A 22,153-nucleotide genomic window follows, 5' to 3' on the forward strand; every position below is an offset into this window, starting at 1 on the left:
TATATGCTTCATATTTTTATTGGTCATCTGTTTTAAATGTATTTATGTTGTTGCAGAGTGTTATTGGCTGCGAGAGAAGGTGGGACTCACCTGTGTACGGGAGGGAGAGGCGCTGGCGGAGGGCGCTGAGCCGGAGGGGGGTCTGCAGGGGGAAGTGGGGCAGGCTGTGCCGGATGGAGGGCAGCTTCTGCGGGGGGCCCCACAGCTGGCAGGGGGTGCTGCCGCCTCCTAGGGAAAACAACAACAACAATTGAGTTGTTGGAAATAGCAACCTTCTTCAAGCCTCCACTAGTAAGTTGTTTGTGTATGATTCTGTCAGGCACCGGTCCAGCATCCGGGGGGCTTATAATAATAATAATAATAATTATTATTATTATTATTATTTTATCTTTGTACCCCGCCACCATCTCCCCAGAGGGATCCGGGGTGGCTTACAGATATAAAACCAGCATACAGTATACAGTTTTACAAAAACACACAAATAAATTTAAAAAGCATTAAAAATCACAATCATTATAAAACACTTGAGAAACACAGCAATAAAAAAATGAGCTGGGCAAAGTGCACTGAGTGAAACTTGTAAACAAGAAGGAAGTTAAGGTGCTACAAGGTCATGGGAAGAGCCTTAGACTGGGGTGAACTCTGAGGCTATGTCAAGGAGTTAACCAACAACTGGTCAGAAGAACCTGCTAGTACCAGGGTTTAGCAAACAGTGGGCGGTACTTCTTCAAAGGCCTGTTTGAAGAGCCAGGTTTTCAGGCTCTTCCTGAGCACTTCCAAGGAGGCAGCTTCCCTAATTTCCCCGGGGAGCACGTTCCAGAGCCGGGAGGGGGGCCGCCATGGAGAAGGCCCTCGTCCCCACCAACTTTCCCTCGTCCCCACCAACCGCGCTTGAGACGGAGGCGGAAGCGAGAGGAGGGCCTCCCCCGACGAACAAAGAGATCGTGCGGGTTCGTAGGGGGAGATGCGGTCAGAAAGGTAAGTGGGTCCCAAACCGTTCAGGGCTTTGTAGGTCAGCACCTGCACCTTGAATTGGGTCCGGAAGGTGAACGGCAGCCAGTGGAGCTCCTTGAACCGGGGCGTAGACCGCTCCCTGTAATTCGCTCCTGTCAGGAACCTGGCTGCCGCCCGCTGAACTAGTTGGAGTTTCCGGGCCATCTTCAAAGGCAGCCGGCTTCCTTGAAGTTTGGTGGAAAAGAGTAGTAGAGTTGAGTATCACCCGCATAGAGATGGCACCAACTCCAAAACTCCAGATGACCTCACCCAGCAGTTTCATGTCAATGTTAAATGGCATGGGGAAAAGAATAGAACCTTGCGGGACCCCACAAATCGATGGCCAGGGGTCCGAGCAGGTGTCCCCCACCATCACCATCTGGGTACAACCCTCCAGGAAGCAGAGCCACTGCAACATGGTGCCTCCAAGACTCATTCCCGAGAGCCACCCCAGAAGGATACCATAGTTGATGGTATCAAAAGCCGCCAAGAGATCCAAGAGAAGTAGCAGGGAACACCCCGTCTAGCTCTCTGCGGAGCTCATCCACCAAGGCCACCAAAGCTGTCTCCGTTCCGTGCCCAGGCCTAGAACCAGACTGCGAAGGGTCAAGATAATCAGGGTCTTCCAAAAAGCCCTGGAGCTGGGAAGCCACCACATGCTCTGGAACCTTGCCCAGAAAAGGGAGACTCAAAATAGGTCAGTAGTTACTGTATATACTCAAGTACAGTAGAGTCTCACTTATCCAACATAAACGGGCCGGCAGAACGTTGGATAAGTGAATATGTAGAGACAATAGGGATGAAAAGGAATACCAGAGTACGTGAAATGAGGAGGAAAATATTGCACAAATGGTATCGTACACCCTGCCAATTAGCATACTACTATAAAAAGGGGAGTAGTCAGTGCTGGCATGGATGTCATCAGAAAGGGCGGTTTATGCACATGATGTGGGAATGTGAACATGTACAATATTTTTGGCAGACTATACAAAATGAGTCAAATCAAATACTAGGAAATGAGTGGGTCATAACAAAGGAAATAGCGGTATTAGGGAAAAGAGAGGAAATGGGAAATAAAAGGGAAATAAAAGAAGCAATAATTGAATGTGCACAAGCAGTAATAGTATTAGGGTGGAAAGATAAATCAAAATGGACAGTAAATAAATGGTACCAATATATGGTGGAGCAAATGGAATTTGAAATTATGAATGTGAAACTAAATGTTGTAAAAACTAATGAAAATAGAACAAGAGAAATGGAAGAAAGATGGACAATGGTAAAGAACTATATCATGAATCAATCTGGAGATCAAGCCATAAGAAATAAGATACAAATGTTATATAGTATATAGGTTGGAAATGGATTAAGATAAAGATATAAAAATTGTCTCATAAAGAAACGAATATGTAAAAAGAAAACAATCCTCGTGTTGGTGGTGGGAATTGTAAATGTTTTGTATGTCTACGGTATGTATTTTTTGTGTTTTAAAAAAAAAAATTAAAAAAAAAGTGAATATGTTGGATAATAAGGAGGGATCAAGGAAAAGTCTATTAAACATCAAATTAGGTTATGATTTTACAAATTAAGCACCAAAACATCATGTTATACAAGAAATTTGCCAGAAAAAGTAGTTCAATATGCAGTAATGCTATGTAGTAATTCCTGTATTTACTAATTTAGCACCAAACGATCACAATGTATAGACTACATTGACTACAAAATGCGTAGGATAATCCAGAACGTTGGATAAGCGAGTGTTGGATAAGTGAGACTCTACTGTATAAGCCTAGTTTTTCAGCCCTTTTTTAGGGCTGAAAAAGCTCCCCTCGGCTCATACTCGAGTGAGGGTCCTGGCCGGCTTCTATTCAGGTTGGCTTATACTTGAGTATATAGGTATTCAGAGTTGGACAGTCTTATCTTATTAAAGTCTTATTATTATCTTAAATTACAGTTTTATATAAATATTCAAAAACATTTAACCTACCGATGCCTCAAATAATGCAATTTTATTAATATCTATTTTTATTTTTGAGTTTGACCCATAGCTGCTGCATTTCCCACCCTCGTCTTATACGCAAGTCAATAGGTTTTCCCAGTTTTTGTGGTAAAATTAGGTGTCTCGCCTTATATTCGGGTTGGCTTATACTCGAGTATATACGGTATCGAGGAATCCAAGAATGATTTCTTAAGAACTGGCCTTACAACTGCTCTTTTTCCAGCTAGTTGGTGGGGGTCCAAAGGGTGAGGCCCCTCAGATGCATGCTCAGTAAGGGATTCTGAAGGCAGCTGCTGTTTGCCTTTCCAGTTGTAGGCAGGCACACATGTCAAAATCTTATTTTTTCCCATTTAAAAGGTTTAATAATCTATCCTGCATTTTATTAGGTCCTTACTTTCTATGCACTTTAATTCAGCGTTTTATTTTTGCATTGCTGCCTTAGTATCCCCACCTATGGAGATGACAGAACTGTGCCTGGTGGTTGACTGATATTTTTAACTATTGTTATAATATCCTCATATTATACTGTATTGCTGTTTTTATCTTGTTATACTGTGAATTGTGTTTTTGTTGTTGTTTATATTATGTCGTTGGGCTCCGCCCCATGTAAGCCGCCCCGAGTCCCCACGGGGAGATGGTGGTGGGATATAAAGATAATAATAATAATAATAATAACCTACCTGTGTACTGCAGCATGGCCAGCTCCTGCGCGTGGTGGGACCCCAGGATCAGCTTGTGGCTCTGGCGGGGCCCCCCGGCGGGGAGCAGCTGGGCGAAGAGGGGGGGCCGCTCCATCATGTGCTCTGAGCGGAGGAGGGGCACCAGCGGGAAGCGCTCGTCTAGGACGAAGACGCAGAACTGGGGGCGGGAGAGAGCATCACCAAGAAGGGGAGCATTAGGTTCAAGTAAATAGAGTTCCCTCACTTATCGCAGGGGTTCCGTTCCAGGACCACCCGTGAAAAGTGAAAATCCGCTAAGTAGGGACGCTATATTTATTTTAATATTTATACATTATTTTAATAGTTAGGTGGCTTTTCTCCCCCAGGGAGCCAGTGACGCCTTCCCTACCAGCCCTTGCCAACCTTCTTGGAAAAGAGAGGATGTATGTGTGTGTGTGTGTTACTGTGCAAATGGGTTGGCTTCTGTTGTGGTTGAGTCTGATGATGAAGGGGGATTTGGGTTTATGCAGGCTGACCACAGCAATGTGAAGAGAGAAATCTCAAAGGCTCTGATGCTGGAAAAGTTGAATTGTCTGATGCTGGAAATAGTGAGTTGTCAGTGAGGCTGCAGGCTAGCGAGGAAACAGAAACTAATGATAAGGGTGACTTTTCCCAGGAGTTCGAACATCAACAAGTTCCAGGTGTTTCTGGCAGTGACTCAGAGGGGTCTTCCTTAGATAGAGATACGAGGTTAAGGTGAAAGGTTCATCGTCCCAGACGTTCCCTTAGAATCGCTAACAAACGCATGGGAACGCAAGGACAGAGAAATGCTTTTTTGGCTTGTAAACATGGGTAAATACAGGGGAGACAGGGAAAGATTTCATGTTAATGTGGGATTTGTGTATTGGTAGTGTTTAAATGAAATTTGTGTCTTGCATGTATTGCATACTGATTGCATCATCCAGAGTATACTATAGTCTGGAAAGAGTTAATTACTAAGAAGCTGTGTTGATCTTGATGTGTGGCTGGAACTGGGGAGTGTCCAGACACAAATGTGTATGCATTACTGATTGCATCAGTTCTGTTCAGTTCTGTTCTGAGTAGAGTAGAGTCAAGTCCTGTGTTTGTCTGCAAATCTGTTTGTCTTTATTACGGCTTTCAGTAAAACTTGTATATAGTTTTACTATCGCCTCTGATGTCTCTTCGTTCTGCATTCCACTGATTCCATCCAACTACTGCTGCCCTGCGCAAATTACTCTAACATTTCAAACAAAGCAATGTTGATTTTTGGAAGCATTTGTCCTGCCTTGTCTAAGGATTCTCGTTTATGTTCATGCCTGGAATCTGTGTTTTGGACTTTACGCTGAAGTTCATGTTGCCTTAATTTCCTATATCAGAGACTTGGGACTATATTCTGCAAATTGCTTTTACCTCTGGATTATAGGCTTTTTGACTGACTGCGTTTGCATCTGAATATTGCTTTTTACTGACTGCCATTGCATTTGGATGTTTGCCTTCTTTACTGCTTTTTATTCAGACGTTGCTATCTTTTATCAATAAAGTGTTTAAACCTAGCCTGTTGTGGTGGAGTGTGTGTTAAGAGGTGAACCAGTGCTGGTTAAGAAGGTGAACCAGTGCTGAGGTGAAACAGCTTCACTCCAAAGCAGGCATGGGCCAACTTCGGCCCTCCCTCCAAGTGTTTTGGACTCCAACTCCCACCATTCCTAACAGCCGGTAGGTGGGAGTTGGAGTCCAAAACACTTGGAGGGAGGGCCGTGTTAAAGTGGGAATGATTGTATATAGAGTTGTTTAAATGTAATTGAGTCATGGTCGTGCAATGTGTGCTGGAGATTGCATCATACACTGTGTGCTGCTTACTATGCCAGTGTGTAAAGGGTTAAACTTGGATTGCATCGGACAGCAGAGGCTGAGATAAATTGCCCTCTACTTCCTATCTTTTTCTCTCTGTCCCTTTCCGTGTGTGCCTGCGTGAGAGCTGTGTATCGTCTTGTGAGAATTCCGTTTATAAGTAATCTTTTGATAGATAACTGGAGACTGCAGCGTCGTTATTTATCCAGAGCTTCCTCGTCAGCGACTTCTGCTGCATGTGTGCCTAGAAAACCGCTCTGACGTTGGGTTATGGGCCCAGCACACTTCTGCTCTGACAGGCCGAAGTTGGCCCATGCCTGCTTTGAAGTGAAGCCAACCCATACTCACAGTAACACACACCTATCCTCTCTTCCAAGAAGGTCCCAATGGGTGTCCCATGGGGATTGGGCGTTGCGTTGGGAGAGACTCACCTGAGAGGCCAGCAGGTGCTGGAAGGGGTGTGCCCGGCCCAGGTACTTGGAGAGCACCAGCCGCTCTCCCTGCTGGCAATCGGCTTCCGCCCCCACCTTGAAGAGGTCAAAGTGGGAGCCCGGGCCCACCTGGAGGCAAGGAAAGAGGGCAGGTGAGGGGAGTGCAGTGCACACACAGGCACAGATGTGCTTCCCCGCCCCCCAGCACCACCTTTGCCCCCAAGATGTGAGGATTTGTAAAAAGCACCATGATGTTATAGGTTGACTGGGAAGGCACGGGTCGCCAACTCATTGGCTGAGCCAACATTCTGATTGGCTACTGTCTCTGGCTTGCTGCAGAGAGAAACGGTTTTAACTGCCATTTCACCTCCGAGAGTGAAGAGAGCGCTGACTGGAAACAGTCAGGAAGGAAATGGCTGCCAACTCTCTGATTATTTCTAAGGCAAATGAGGTATATTTAAAGACTTTTAAAAGGACTGCTTATTCCATCTGTTCTCTGTCAGAGAGACTGCTGTATATATAAAGATGATACTGACTGACTTATGGATAAAGCACGAGGTTTTCGGATGAACGTATCTAAGCATATGTATTATTTATTTATTTATTTATTTACATCCCTTTTACCCTGCCTTTCTCCCCGAGGGGACTCAAAGCGGCTTACAATAAATAGGCAAAAATTCAATGCCTAAAAACAATGTAAAAACAACAATTCATATAAAACAGGTACCATTGCAAAATAAAATCGCATTATATAAAATTTTAAGCATGTCCAAGATTAAAATCCATTCATCCAGAATCCTCAATAAATCTTCGTACAGGTCATGTAAAGTCCATGTTCTCATTCATTAAAAGCTTGTGTGCACAGCCATGTCTTTAAGGCTTTCCTGAAGCCTAGGAGAGTTGGTATCTCCTAATTTTTTAAAATTTATATACTGTAATTTTATACTGAATTTAATAGTTTTAAACTGATTTTATGTATTGTTGATTGATTTTATATAGGCATTTAATTGTGCCAGTGTTGTTGTTTTTTGGGGGGGTTTTTGTGTGTCAGGAGCAACTTGAGTCGCTTCTGGAGTAAGAGAATTGGCCATCTGCAAGGACGTTGCCCAGGGGACGTTGCCCGGATGTTGTGATGTTTTTACCATCCTTGTGGGAGGCTTCTCTCATGTCCCCGCATGGAGCTGGAGCTGATAGAGGGAGCTCATTTCCGTTCGCCTTTCCTGAAATGTAGGGACTTGCAAAACCTGCTCCTCTGATTCCAGAGGACTCTCCCTGGGTGGGATTCGAACCTGGCAGCTTTTAGATCAGCAACCCAACCTTCAAGTCACTTAGTCAGGTAGGATTTGGCTAAGATTTGGCTAAGATTTTAAACTGAGTTTGGGCTTGGCTCCTGTGGTCAAAGTCTAACTGTTGTGTGACTGTTGTGTTGAAAGAGAGCCAGGTACTTAAGTTGATTGACAGCAGGCATTGTCCCCTGTTAATTGAGTTTCTGGGAAAGCTTTATTTGCCAGTGTGAGTTTCTGCCAGAGCCTGATCCCAGAAGGGCAGTTGGTTCTCGCAGAAGCAGAGGGAGCAGGAGGACATTTTTGCTCCCTGGCTTCAGGTAGGATTTGGCTAAGATTTGGCTAAGATTTTAAACTGAGTTTGGGCTTGGCTCCTGTGGTCAAAGTCTAACTGTTGTGTGACTGTTGTGTTGAAAGAGAGCCAGGTACTTAAGTTGATTGACAGCAGGCATTGTCCCCTGTTAATTGAGTTTCTGGGAAAGCTTTATTTGCCAGTGTGAGTTTCTGCCAGAGCCTGATCCCAGAAGGGCAGTTGGTTCTCGCAGAAGCAGAGGAAGCAGGAGGACATTTTTGCTCCCTGGCTTCAGGCAGGATTTGGCTAAGATTTGGCTAAGATTTTAAACTGAGTTTGGGCTTGGCTCCTGTGGTCAAAGTCTAACTGTTGTGTGACTGTTGTGTTGAAAGAGAGCCAGGTACTTAAGTTGATTGACAGCAGGCATTGTCCCCTGTTAATTGAGTTTCTGGGAAAGCTTTATTTGCCAGTGTGAGTTTCTGCCAGAGCCTGATCCCAGAAGGGCAGTTGGTTCTCGCAGAAGCAGAGGAAGCAGGAGGACATTTTTGCTCCCTGGCTTCAGGTAGGATTTGGCTAAGATTTGGCTAAGATTTTAAACTGAGTTTGGGCTTGGCTCCTGTGGTCAAAGTCTAACTGTTGTGTGACTGTTGTGTTGAAAGAGAGCCAGGTACTTAAGTTGATTGACAGCAGGCATTGTCCCCTGTTAATTGAGTTTCTGGGAAAGCTTTATTTGCCAGTGTGAGTTTCTGCCAGAGCCTGATCCCAGAAGGGCAGTTGGTTCTCGCAGAAGCAGAGGCAGCAGGAGGACATTTTTGCTCCCTGGCTTCAGGTAGGATTTGGCTAAGATTTGGCTAAGATTTTAAACTGAGTGTGGGCTTGGCTCCTGTGGTCAAAGTCTAACTGTTGTGTGACTGTTGTGTTGAAAGAGAGCCAGGTACTTAAGTTGATTGACAGCAGGCATTGTCCCCTGTTAATTGAGTTTCTGGGAAAGCTTTATTTGCCAGTGAAAAAGGCACCTTTACTAACTATCCTTTGCAGTACATACAGGAAACAAAGCAACATAAACAAATACACAAAGAGGTGGTTTGTTGCAGTTTGCACATAAAGAGCGTGCATATTACTTAACTGTACAAAGATCCCACTTGGCCACCACGCTCACCAAGAGATGCAACAAAAGCAAAACATTCCCATCACATGCACCAGCTGTGGCATGTTCCGCTTTTTCACACAAAAACTAGACAACTACATCTGCTCCAAATGCAAACAGATGACTCTGATGGAGCAGAGGATCCAACAGCTCGAGCACCGTATTAAGACCCTTAAGGACATTCAGGCACTCGAGCTCTTCTTGGACACTGCACAACACGCTGCTGTAGATCAGCAGCCTGCATCACACCAACACCACCAAGACCATGATCAGGAACCTTATGGGGAGATCAACTCAAAGGTAGACAACCCTCAGGCTTGGAAGGAGGTCACCCATAGAAGGAGACGCAGGACCAGGCAGCCTCCGCAGAACTCCTCTGCTCAGCTGCATTTACACAACAGATTTGAAATTCTTACATCATTAACATACAATCAGGAAACACATCTTGTGGAGGACCACAGTTTCTTAGATACCACTCAGTGGACCATCCTGGATCAATGCGCAGGGGATAGCCCTGACAGGGACAGTGCATCACCACAGTCAGACTTATGTAATCATGCAAATGCTCCATCCCCAATCATAGACCAGGAGCAACAGGAACATCCTTGGGAGAGTAATGGGCTCTCGGATGTATCTCAATGGATTGTCATTGATGAATGCACTGGGGATGTTGAGGAGGAGGACAACACTTTACACCTACATGATTCACTTCAACAGGAACACTCTTCAGGGGACATACACACTGTCTTGCACAAAAGGGACCCTGTCAATCCTCAAAGGAAACAGGTCTTGGTAGTAGGTGACTCCCTCCTTAGAGGAACGGAAGCCATCATTTCCAGACCGGATGGGATGGCTCGAGAAACATGCTGCCTCCCGGGGGCAAAAATACACCATATCACTCAGAGGCTCAGCAGGCTCCTAAAGCCCCATCACCCTCCCCACCTTATGTTGATTCATGTAGGTACCAATGACACCGCTAGGCATACTTTTCAAAAGATCACAAATGATTTTCGAGCTCTGGGAACAAAGCTAAAACTGTATAATGTACATGTGATCTTTTCATCCCTCCTCCCCGTTGTAGGACATGGCTCTACAAGGGCCGGAAAAATAGTACAGGTCAATAACTGGCTCAGAAAATGGTGTCAAGAGGAGCATTTTGGCTTCCTTGACCATGGTCTACTCTTCCAAGAGGATGGACTACTGGCAAGCGATGGGGTGCATCTCACACAAGTAGGAAAACATCTTTTTGCACACAGACTCACAAACCTCATCAGGCGCACTTTAAACTAAATCCACTGGGGGAGAGGAACAACAGCCTGGCGAACACTATATTACCCACGACCACAGGGAACCGCCGTAAGGCTAAACGGAGGGCTGCACAAACACAGCAAGGACCAAGTACAGAGAGCACAATAATCCCAAATAAACAGTTCGAGGGGAGGTCACAGGGGCTTACATGTCTTTACACTAATGCTCAGAGCATGGGAAATAAGCAAGACGAACTCCAACTCCTAGCACAGCACCACACATACGATGTCATAGGCATCACTGAAACCTGGTGAGATGACTCCCATCACTGGAATTTAACCATTGAGGGCTATAACCTCTTTCACATAAATAGAACAAAGGGGAGAGGAGGGGGAGTAGCTTTATATGTCAAAAACAGTTACGTTGCAGAAGAAATGCAAGACTGTAATCCGGGAAACCAGCTTGAAAGCATCTGGATAAGAATCAAGGGAACCGGGACTCAAAAAGATCTTGTCGTGGGTGTCTACTACAGACCTCCGAGTCAGGATGAAGGACTTGATGAAGCCTTCTGTCAACAGCTGACCAAACAGGCACAAAGAAGAGATATAGTAGTCATGGGCGATTTCAATTATCCTGATATCTGCTGGAAAACAAACTCAGCCAAGAGTACAAAGTCCAACAAATTCCTCACTTGCCTTGCAGATAATTTTATGGTCCAGAAGGTAGAAGAGGCAACAAGGGGATCAGCAACTCTTGATCTAATCTTAACAAATGTGGAAGACCTGATCAATACAGTTGAAGTGGTTGGATCCTTAGGGGCAAGTGACCATGTGCTCCTGCAGTTTGCAATACAAAGGAATGCTGAAACTAAGACAAGTCAAACACGCATTCTGGACTTTAAGAGAGCTGACTTCCAAAAAATGAAGGAATTACTGAGCGGCATTCCATGGACGCCGATATTAAAAAACAAGGGAGTTAAGGATGGATGGGAGTTTTTCAAAAGTGAAATACTCAAGGCGCAAATGCAAACAGTGCCAACAAAGAAGAAAAATAAGACAAGTGCAAAGAAGCCAGAATGGATGTCCAAAGAACTTCTAACTGAGCTAAAGCTCAAAAGTGACATGCACAAGAAGTGGAAAAGGGGAGAAATCACCAAAGAAGAATTCAAACGTATAGCCAACTCCTGTAGGGAAAAGGTTCGCAAGGCTAAAGCGCAAAATGAGCTCAGGCTTGCCAGGGACATAAAAAACAACAAAAAAGGTTTTTTTGCTTATGTTGGTAGAAAAAGGAAGAAAAAGGAGGCGATAGGGCCACTGCAAGGAGTAGATGGGGTGATGGTGACAGGGGATAGGGAAAAGGCAGAACTGCTTAATGCCTTCTTTGCCTCGGTCTTCTCACAAAAAGAAAGCCATCTTCAACCTCAGCAACATGGAATGGACGAAGGATTGGGGGAAATCCAACCCCAAATAGGGAAACAAGTTGTCCAGGAACACCTGGCCACTCTAAACGAATTCAAGTCCCCAGGGCCAGATCAGCTACATCCAAGAGTATTGAAGGAACTAGCGGAAGTTATTTCAGAACCACTGGCAATCATCTTCGAGAGTTCTTGGAGAACAGGAGAAGTCCCAGCAGATTGGAGGAGGGCGAATGTGGTCCCTATCTTCAAGAAGGGAAAAAAGAACGACCCAAACAATTACCGTCCGGTCAGCCTCACATCAATACCAGGCAAAATTCTGGAAAAGATTATTAAGGAAGTGGTCTGCAAACACTTAGAAACAAATGCGGTCATTGCTAATAGTCAACACGGATTTACCAAAAACAAGTCATGCCAGACTAATCTGATCTCTTTTTTCGATAGAGTTACGAGTTGGGTCGATACAGGGAATGCCGTGGATGTAGCATATCTAGATTTCAGTAAGGCCTTCGACAAAGTCCCCCACGACCTTCTGGCAAACAAACTAGTAAAATGTGGGCTAGACAAAACTACGGTTAGGTGGATCTGTAATTGGCTAAGCGAACGAACCCAAAGGGTGCTCACCAATGCGTCGTCTTCATCATGGAAACAAGTGACAAGTGGAGTGCCGCAGGGCTCCGTCCTGGGCCCGGTTCTGTTCAACATCTTTATTAACGACTTAGACGAAGGGTTAGAAGGCACGATCATCAAGTTTGCAGATGACACCAAACTCGGAGGGATAGCTAACACTCCAGAAGACAGGAGCAGAATTCAAAACGATCTTGACAGACTAGAGAGATGGGCCGAAACTAACAAAATGAAGTTCAACAGGGACAAATGCAAGATACTTCACTTCGGCAGAAAAAATGGAAATCAAAGATACAGCATGGGGGACGCCTGGCTTGACAGCAGTGTGTGCGAAAAAGATCTTGGAGTCCTCGTGGACAACAAGTTAAACATGAGCCAACAATGTGATGCGGCAGCTAAAAAAGCCAATGGGATTTTGGCCTGCATCAATAGGGGAATAGCGTCTAGATCCAGGGAAGTCATGCTCCCCCTCTATTCTGCCTTGGTCAGACCACACCTGGAATACTGTGTCCAGTTTTGGGCACCGCAGATGAAGGGAGATGCTGACAAGCTGGAAAGCGTCCAGAGGAGGGCAACTAAAATGATTAAGGGTCTGGAGAACAAGCCCTATGAGGAGAGGCTTAAAGAGCTGGGCATGTTTAGCCTGCAGAAGAGAAGGCTGAGAGGAGACATGATAGCCATGTACAAATATGTGAGGGGAAGTCATAGGGAGGAGGGAGCAAGCTTATTTTCTGCTGCCCTGCAGACTAGGACACGGAACAATGGCTTCAAACTACAGGAAAGGAGATTCCACCTGAACATGAGGAAGAACTTCCTCACTGTGAGAAGGGCTGTTCGGCAGTGGAACTCTCTCCCCCGGGCCGTGGTGGAGGCTCCTTCTTTGGAGGCTTTTAAGCAGAGGCTGGATGGCCATCTGTCGGGGGTGCTTTGAATGCGATTTCCTGCTTCTTAGCGGGGGGTTGGACTAGATGGCCCTTGAGGTCTCTTCCAACTCTACTATTCTATGATTCTATGATTCTATGATTCTAGTCCACTACGCCATTTGGGGGCTCAGAAGTAAGTGTTGCCAGTGTTGTAAGCCGCCCTGAGTCCCTTCGGGTGAGAAGGGCGGGATATCAATAATGGAAATAAGTAAATAAAATAAATATATTGTTGCCCTGTTTGATCTTTTGAACTGAAGTAAAGTTACTGTTACGTGTTACACAAGCCTGAGTGACACTTTATTATACTGCAGGGTATATTTTGGTTCAGAATCTGTGCCAAAGCTTCTATTTATTTATATCTACCACCCCGAACACAGGAGACCCTCACTCACCCTCTGGTCCAGGCCTACCAGGCCGGTCCGGTCAGCCAGAGTGAGCACCCGCGGGTGGGCAGTGAACTCGCTCCAGCGCCAAGGAGACGGGTCGCGGAAGAACATGGTCTCCTTGTCCTGGTGCAGGAGCTGGAGCCTAGAGAGGAAGGGAGAGAGAAACCTCAATGTCCCAAGTACAAAGGACCCCACCCCCCTTTATGGCGGAGCCCCGATCATAACAGGGACCCCCACTCCTCATTCTTCGGACTCTCCGCTCCCTTTGTATCCCCAAAGGAGATACAAGAAAGAAGGGCCGGGCTTTAAAGTGGGGTCCCCGGAGCCTCCGGAAGGCTCTGTCCAGGTCAAGGCAACAAGAAGGAAGGAAGATAAAGGCAAACAGGTGTGCCACCTACCTGGCCTTCACGTCCCACAGGTAGACGGCTCCGTGGAGGGTGCAGAGGGAGAGCTGGCCGGGCAGGTGGGGGCTGTGGAAAGAGGGGCCGGGGTCAGCAGGAGGGGTTGGTGGAAGGGGGGGGGCGGGCTCCTGCCCGTCAGGAAGACAGGCCCCGCCCACAGCCCCGCAACCCCCTCCCACTCCACAGCACAGCCTCAACCAAGACACAGGGCGTCTTCTCTTTTCTTGCAGGGCTGGATGGTCATCTGTTGTGGGTGCTTTGAATGAGCATGGCTGATTGGGCTCGGACTAGATCAGGTTTGGGCCCGGGCTGTGGCGCAGGCGGGAGAGCAAGCCAGTGCAATGAACTGCAATGAATCACTCTGACCAGGAGGTCATGAGTTCAAGGCCCGCTCAGAGCCTATGTTTGTTTGTCTTTGTTCTATGTTAAAAGGCATTGAATGTTTGCCTATATGTGTAATGTGATCTGCCCTGAGTCCCCTCCGGGGTGAGAAAGAAGGGCGGAATATAAATGCTGTAAATAAATAAATAAATATCCCCACCCAACAGTCAAGAAATAGTTGCTCTTTGTCCTCTGCCCCGAAGCACTTTATAACTTTACTAAGGCACTTTAGTTCAATTTGGCCACCCCATACTATCCCCCTCCACCATCCTGGTGGTTCATTGTATTTTATTTTACTTTTACCTACTTTATGTTTTAACAGGCTTTTATGCTTAATGAAATGTATTGTTTGCAGAATGTGATTTTACTGTGTTTTATTCATTGTAATATGTTTTAATTGTTGTACTTGTTTACTGTTTTTGGGCCGTTGTCCCGTGTTAGCTGCCCCGAGTCCCTGCGGGGAGATGGTGGCGGGGTAGAAAAATATAGTTACTTACTTACTTACTTACTTATGTGGCTGAGGGGAAAAAGGAAAGGTCCTGAGCGTTAGGGATTCCTCATCTTCAGAAGAGGAGCAAGAAAGTGTTCCAAGAATTAGATTGGGAGTTGGAATCAGAGGAGGAGGTTTTGCAAGTACCCACATTTCAGGAAAGGCGAAAGGAAATATAGCAGAGACACCTTTCAGCTAGAATAGCTTCCAGAAACTCTAAAGTAATTGGGAACCGCCCTAGCAAATGTGGCGTGGGAGAAGTCAGGGCTATAAATCAGAAGCAGGTGCAGTCAGCTTTCGCTGGTAACAAGTGACTCTGATGCTTAAGCCTTCGCTCCCCTTGTGCCTGCTTTGATGCTGAGTTTGGGAAACTGCTCCTAAGGATTTATTGTTGTTTCTTTTGTCTGAAGTAAGACTGCTCCCTTATTTGAGAATTTATCAGAGACTTAAGAACTGTGTCTGTATTAAGACTTCTTTGCTTTCTTTTGCATTAGACAACTGTGTGTGCTATTCTTTATGTTTTGCTGAAGTAAAGCAATTTTCATTTATTTACAACATTGTTTTAAGACGGTTCTTAAGAGACAAATCAGGACACTGAGGCTGTTAGGAATGGTGGGAGTTGAAGTCCAAGACACCTAAAGGGAGGGAGGGCTGAAGTTGGCTCATGCCTGGACTAGATGACCCATGGGATGTCTATGATTCTACTCTAAATAAGGGGCTTCCCTAACTCCCATTCTGGGCTCTTGAGGGCTGAAGGTAGGGGAAGGCAAGGAAAGCATGGGGCTGGTCTGTGAATGTATTGTTTTTGTGTGGTTTATATAGTTTATATATAGTTTAAAGCTAACTGACAGTGTGTGTAATGTAGCATGTAATCAAGTAATGTAAGAGTTAACTGCATAGAGTAGAGATTTATTGCTAGAGGGAAACAGTGGAAGATTTCCCGTACGTAACAGGACATGCATCATACAATGGAATGTGGGAGGTGACTATGTTTCCTACGCGGTGATTGGAGGAGTCTGATGCACAAATGCTAAGCTCCGACAAAACTATGTAAATATTGTACAAAACTGCAATAAAGATATAAGCCGCTGGTTTCAGCTGACATCTGGGAAGTCTGGATTTATTTCCGTGCGACTGAGCAGATTGCCAGATTGTCAGAGGAGGTAGATTGAGACAGGAAGTGATTGAATCTCAATTTAACAATTTCCTAATATGGTCAACAGACCCTCTCCTCCAGGCCAAAGAGGGCCACTCACCTGACGGAGACGGAAGAGCAGGGGGCGTCCGTGGTCACCACCTCCAATGCCTCTGGTGCTTCTCCAGGCTGCAGCCTCCAGGCCGCGCAGTGGTGGTCCGAGCGCACCCCCAGGAAGTCTGCATTGGGGACAGAGCACAGGGGTCAGCCAAGGGGAGAGTGACCAGTGGGATAGGGAGGGAGGGGCTCTCAGATTCATGCTCACCGCAGCCATCCACCTGTGCGGATGCCACTTGTCGCACCACGCCGTTCAGCTCAAACTCTGTAGCAGGGCCCAGGGTCCGAGGGGTCAAGTGGCCGGAGGGGTCTGGCTTCAGAACCACCTCCTGGAAGCCTGGATGGAAGAGTTCAGGACGGAAAACTAGAGCGAGAGGAACTGGGCCCAGGGAAGGAGTATCTACTATTCCTTTATATCTATATATATAAAAGAGTGATGGCATCACGGCAATTCACAAAACAACAAAAGTACAGGCCCCCCAACCTCAAAATTTGACAACACAACCCATCATCCACGCCTCAAGGTTGATACAACAAAAAGAAAAGAAAAATAAAGTCCTAATTAGAGGGAGAGCAATAATTTTTTTTATCCAATTGCTGCCAGTTTAGAGGGTTAATCTCTGCCCACTTGGTTGCCTAGCAACCAAGGGACAGCCAGGATTCAGTTAGGGGACAGGCAGATTTTGGCCTCACTTAGGCTTCTTCCACAGATTATCTGATTTGCACTGGATTTTATGGCAGTGTAGACTCAAGGCCCTTCAACACAGCTATATAACCCATTTATAATCTTATATTATCTGCTTTGCACTGGATTATCTTGACTCCGCACTACCATATAATCCACTTCAGTGTGCATTTTATACAGCTGTGAAAAAGGGTCCTCAGATAATCGAGTTCTGAGCAGATAATATAAGATTAGAAATATACAGTAGAGTCTCACTTATCCAACGTAAACAGGCCGGCAGGATAAGTGAATATGTTGGATAATAAGAAGGGATTCAGGAAAAGCCAATTAAACATCAAATTAGGTAATCATTATACAAATTAAGCACCAAAGCATCATATTATACAACAAATTTGACAGAAAAAGTAGTTCCATGCGCAGTAATGCTATGTAGTATTTACAGTAGAGTCTCGCTTATCCAACGTTCTGGATTATCCAACGCATTTTTGTAGTCAATGCTTTCAATATATCGTGATATTTTGGTGTTAAATTCATAAATACAGTAATTACTATATAGCATTACTGTGTACTGAACTACTTTTTCTGACAAATTTGTTGTCTAACATGATGTTTTGGTGCTTAATTTGTAAAATCATAACTTAATTTGATGTTTAATAGGGTTATCCTTAATTCCTCATTATCCAACATATTCGCTTATCCAACATTCTGCCGGCCCGTTTATGTTGGATAAGTGAGACTCTACTGTACTGTATTTACAAATTTACCACTAAAATATCACAATGAATTTAAAACACTTGACTACAAAAACATTGATTATGAAAAGGCAGACTGCGTTGGATAATCCAGAACACTGTATAAGCGAATGTTGGATAAGTGAGATTCTTCTTTAATATGAAATAATTACTGGGATAGAATAATGCAGAACAATATAATCTCTAAAACCAGGACAGTAAATAAACAGGGGAATTCCACACAGGAAACAATCAGGGCCAGCTAACACCTCCCAACAAAGTATTCCCATCATCAAAGTCTGGCAAATCCTGTTTTCTCAGGGCCACAGACAGTAGAAGCACATAAAATATCGCAAACAACATCACTCTGAAAACAAGGGTATTCCAGACAGGAAACAATCAGGGCCAGCTAACACCTCCCAACAAAGTATTCCCATCATCAAAGTCTGGAAAATCCTCTGTTTTCTCAGGGCCACAGACAGTAGAAGCACATAAAATATCGCAAACAACACCACTCTGAAAACAAGGGAATTCCAGACAGGAAACAATCAGGGCCAGCTAACACCTCCCAACAAAAAATTCACTCAGGGAGGAAACAGCCAGGCTTTAAAGCTGCAAGGCCATTACATCCTAATCATTTTTCCTAACTGCAGCATTCATACTTGCCTCCAACAAACAAAAAAAACCAATCAGAAATATTGTATATTCACAACCTTTAGGAAATAATATCCCCTGATGGCGCAGCATGTTAAAGCACTGAGCTGCTGAACTTCTGGACTAAAAGGCCACAGGTTTGAATTGGGGGAGCGGAGAGAGCCCCCACTGTTAGCCCCAGCTTCTGCCAACCCAGAAGTTCGAAAACATGCAAATGTGAGTACTGCTCCGGCGGGAAGGTAACGCCGCTCCATGTAGTCATCCCACATGACCTTGGAGGAGTCTATGGACAACGCCGGCTCTTCGGCTTAGAAATGGAGATGAGCACCAACCTCCAGAGTAAGACACGACTGGACTTAATGTCTGGGGAAAACCTTTACCCTTGACCTTAACTACCACCAATTCCTCAATACTTTATTTCCCATACCACCATACTTCGCCACAGCAACGCGTGGCCGGGCACAGCTAGTATATATATAAAATCAAACCAAATGTACAAGCTCACATTTTCCTCATTCTACAATATCTCAAACACATCACGTTGCATACAATCCAACAACAACAAAAATCAAGAACATCCCCAAGCATATTTCCCATCAGTATTTTAACTTTTCCATTACAACTTCACTATACATCTCTCCTCTACACACCCTTCTTCTACCTATACATGTTTTATTTTCAATATTATTATTATTAATTTATAATTCAAAATGTATAAGTATACATTCTTTCCTCATTTTACAGTATCCCAGACATATCACATTGTATGCAATCCAACAATAAAGAAAAATCAGAATCAAAACATCTTTATGCATATTTCTGATCAGTTTTAGACTTTTCCATTACAACTTTACTACATATCTCTCTACTATACCTTTTTATCTACTTATACATGTTTTATTTATTGTTATTATTATCGTTATTATTGTTATACTTTTCCCCCTCTTCCCTTCCCCTTATTTTGTGCCACCTTCACCAGGACCAACCAACTCATACTGTTTCACAAGTCCAAAATTTCATTGTCTCTCTTGCTGGCTTATACCCCTTTCCCTCATTAAAAATATACTCAATAAATTTTCTCCATATTTTCCAAAAATCTGTTTGTTTCGATATTCCCTTTTTAATTTTAATACTGCAAGTCAGCTTAGCATTTATTGCTATGTTCCAAATTTCCCTTTACCATTCTTCTAATTGGATTTCCTTTTTTTCTTTCCAGTTTTTTGCTATTAGCAATTTTGCTGCAGTTATCAAATTAGAAACCAATTCTTTCTCCTCTTGTGAGAGGATATTATCATGCATAAGTAATAATGCTGATTTAGGGGAATTCATTATCTCTATTTTTATTATTGCTCTTATTTCTTTAAATATCATTTCCCAAAATTTTTGTATAATTTTACATGACCGCCACATATGAAGATACGACCCTATTTCCTGACAGCCTCTCCAGCACTGATTTGTGTATTTTTTATCTATCTGATTTAATCTGATGGGAGTTAGGTACCACCTCCATACCATTTTGTAATAATTTTACTTCATTCTTATGGACATATTTTTTAATAATCTCATACTCCATATCCTTCCCCATTCTTGATTATTCAATTTCCCCCCCCAAATCTACTTCCCATATTTCCTTCAAATGAACTTGTTTCTGTTCGTCCGTTAGTAATAGTTTATAAATATTGCTTACTGCACCTTTTAATGCCACATTTTCTTCTTTAGTCTCCCTTTGAATTATCATCTTTTCTATTTTTGTATATTCCCTACCCCCATTATGCTTTTTCCTTAAATCATTTGACCATTTCCCCAATTGTAAATACTTGTACCACTCAAAGTCTCTTCCTCTTAGTTCGTTTTTAATCCTTTCCATATTTACCATCTTCAAATCCCAATCTTTTACTTTCATTATACCGTGTTTCCCCGAAAATAAGACAGTGTCTTATATAACTTTTTACTCCAAAAGATGTGCTAGGTCTTATTTTCAGGGGATGTCTTATTTTTCCATGAAGAAGAATTCACATTTATTGTTGAACAAAAAAATGAACATTTATTCTATACTGTACAGTAGTTGTCATCACAAACCAACATAACCAAACCAGACAAACTGTGACTTCGGTCAAGAATTTCTTGTTACTTCCATTATTTCCATATACAACTGGTATGTACATTTACCAATCCTGCATGCTATGGTGTTTTGTTTGGTGGGCGCCAGGCATGCTTCCAAACAAAAACTTTGCTAGGTCTTACTTTCGGGGGAGGCCTTATATTTAGCCATTCAGCAAAACCTCTACTAGGTCTTATTTTTTGGGGATGTCTTATTTTAGGGGAAACAGGGTACCTCTTTCCTTAAATTCTGCTTCTAGTTGTTTTTTCAAATTTACTGGGAAGTTTTCTGTCATTAGAACAGTTCTAATGACAGAACTCCCACCATTCCTGGACTCAGGCCCCTTCCTCAGGGGCAAAAGGAAAGGGTCTGAGGCTGTGAGGAATGGTGGGAGTTGGAGTCCAAAAGCCTTGTATGGAAGGCTGAAGTTGGCCCCTGCCCGCCCTCTTGGCTGCCTCCTTCCCAAATCCCAGGAAGGATACAGAGCTGGTTCATGGCCTCTCCGGCCGGGTGCACCAGGCACCCCTTGTGGTCAGTGCTGCCGTCCAGCCAGGCCAGGGCGCCCCCTGCAGGGCGGTCCTCGAAGGAGAGGCTCTTCCAGCGCTGGGCCAGGTCCTGGTGCACCCCCTCCGCCACCGGCACCAGCGGCACCTCGAAGAGCCAGTCCCGCCAGTGGTGGGCCACCAGGCGCAAGTGGCGCCGGGACTCAAAGAGGGTGCAGCTGTAGGGCAGGGTGGAGAGAGAGAGAGAGAGAGAGAGAGAGAGAAGGAAGGACGGACGGACGTGAAGCCTGGCAGCTGCCACTCTAGCATTACACTGCTGTGTATTGAACTGCTTTTTCTGCCAAATTTGTTGTAAAACATGATGTTTTGGTGCTTAATTTGTAAAATCATAATGTAATTTGATGTTTAATAGGCTTTTCCTTAATCCCTCCTTATTATCCAACATATTCGCTTATCCAATATTTTGCTGGCCCGTTTATGTTGGATAAGAGAGATGGGCCAAAACTAACAAAATGAAGTTCAACAGGGACAAATGCAAGATACTTCACTTCGGCAGAAAAAATGGAAATCAAAGATACAGAATGGGGGACGATGCCTGGCTTGACAGCAGTGTGTGCGAAAAAGACCTTGGAGTCCTCGTGGGGAGGAAGAGAAACATGAGCCAGGAATGTGATGCGGCGGCTAAAAAAGCCAATGGGATTCTGTCCTGCATCAAGAGGGGAATAGCGTCTAGATCCAGGGAAGTCCTGCTCCCCTTATTCTATTCTGCCTTGGTCAGACCACACCTGGAATCACACTGTGTCCAATTTTGGGCACCACAGTTGAAGGGAGATGTTGACAAGCTGGAAAGTGTCCAGAGGAGGGAGACTAAAATGATGAAGGGTCTGGAGAACAAGCCCTATGAGGAGCGGCTTAAAGACCTGGGCATGTTTAGCCTGCAGAAGAGAAGGCTGAGAGGAGACATGATAGCCATGTACAAATACGTGAAGGGAAGTCATAGGGAGGAGGGAGGGAGCTTGTTTTCTGCTGCCCTGCAGACTAGGACACAAGGGAACAAGGGCTTCAAACTACAGGAAAGGAAAGAGATTCCACCTGAACATCAGGAAGAACTTCCTGACTGTGAGAAGGGCTGTTCAGCAGTGGAACTCTCTGCCCCGGGCTGTGGTGGAGGCTCCTTCCTTGGAGGCTTTTAAGCAGAGGCTGGATGGCCATCTGTCGGGGGTGCTTTGAATGCGATTTCCTGCTTCTTAGCAGGGGGTTGGACTGGATGGCCCATGAGGTCTCTTCCAACTCTACTATTCTATGATTCTATGATTCTAAGTGAGACTCTACTGCAGGGGTCCCCAAACTAAGGCCCGTGGGCCAGATGCGGCCCTCCAAGGTCATTTACCTGGCACTTGTCTTAAACTTTAGACTTAGGGTTGACCTAAGTCTACCTGGTCTTTGGAGGTATTTTTGCTTCCCTATGGTCTTATGAGATCGTCTAGATAGTCTTTGAAGGTCTCTTTGCTTAGCTACGGCCTTATGAGACTATCTAGATGGATTTTGGAGGTCCCCAAACTAAGGCCCTCCAAGGTCATTGACCTGGCCCCCTGTCCTAAACTTTAGACTTAGGGTTGACCTAAGTCTGAAACGACTTGAAGGCACACAACAACACTCCTAATTTGGGACTATTTCATCATAGTCC

The 22,153-nt window shown here is 44.6% G+C and overlaps 1 protein-coding gene across 1 annotated transcript in view; it reads right to left on the reverse strand.

Moving 5' to 3' along the window:
* Window positions 1-22,153, reverse strand: part of taf1c (TATA-box binding protein associated factor, RNA polymerase I subunit C) — a 39,169-nt gene that overhangs the window by 3,326 nt on the left and 13,690 nt on the right. The window contains exons 6-13 of the mRNA XM_062966449.1: window positions 20,446-20,684; window positions 16,001-16,129; window positions 15,797-15,914; window positions 13,667-13,738; window positions 13,275-13,410; window positions 5,949-6,077; window positions 3,670-3,847; window positions 91-228 (exon numbers count right to left, since the gene is read on the reverse strand). Coding sequence (XP_062822519.1) covers window positions 91-228; window positions 3,670-3,847; window positions 5,949-6,077; window positions 13,275-13,410; window positions 13,667-13,738; window positions 15,797-15,914; window positions 16,001-16,129; window positions 20,446-20,684 — 1,139 coding nt within the window. The remainder of the gene's footprint in view (window positions 1-90; window positions 229-3,669; window positions 3,848-5,948; window positions 6,078-13,274; window positions 13,411-13,666; window positions 13,739-15,796; window positions 15,915-16,000; window positions 16,130-20,445; window positions 20,685-22,153) is intronic.

The sequence above is a fragment of the Anolis carolinensis genome, unplaced genomic scaffold, assembly GCF_035594765.1.
Source record: "Anolis carolinensis isolate JA03-04 unplaced genomic scaffold, rAnoCar3.1.pri scaffold_21, whole genome shotgun sequence".
Classification (NCBI taxonomy): Eukaryota; Metazoa; Chordata; class Lepidosauria; order Squamata; family Dactyloidae; genus Anolis; species Anolis carolinensis.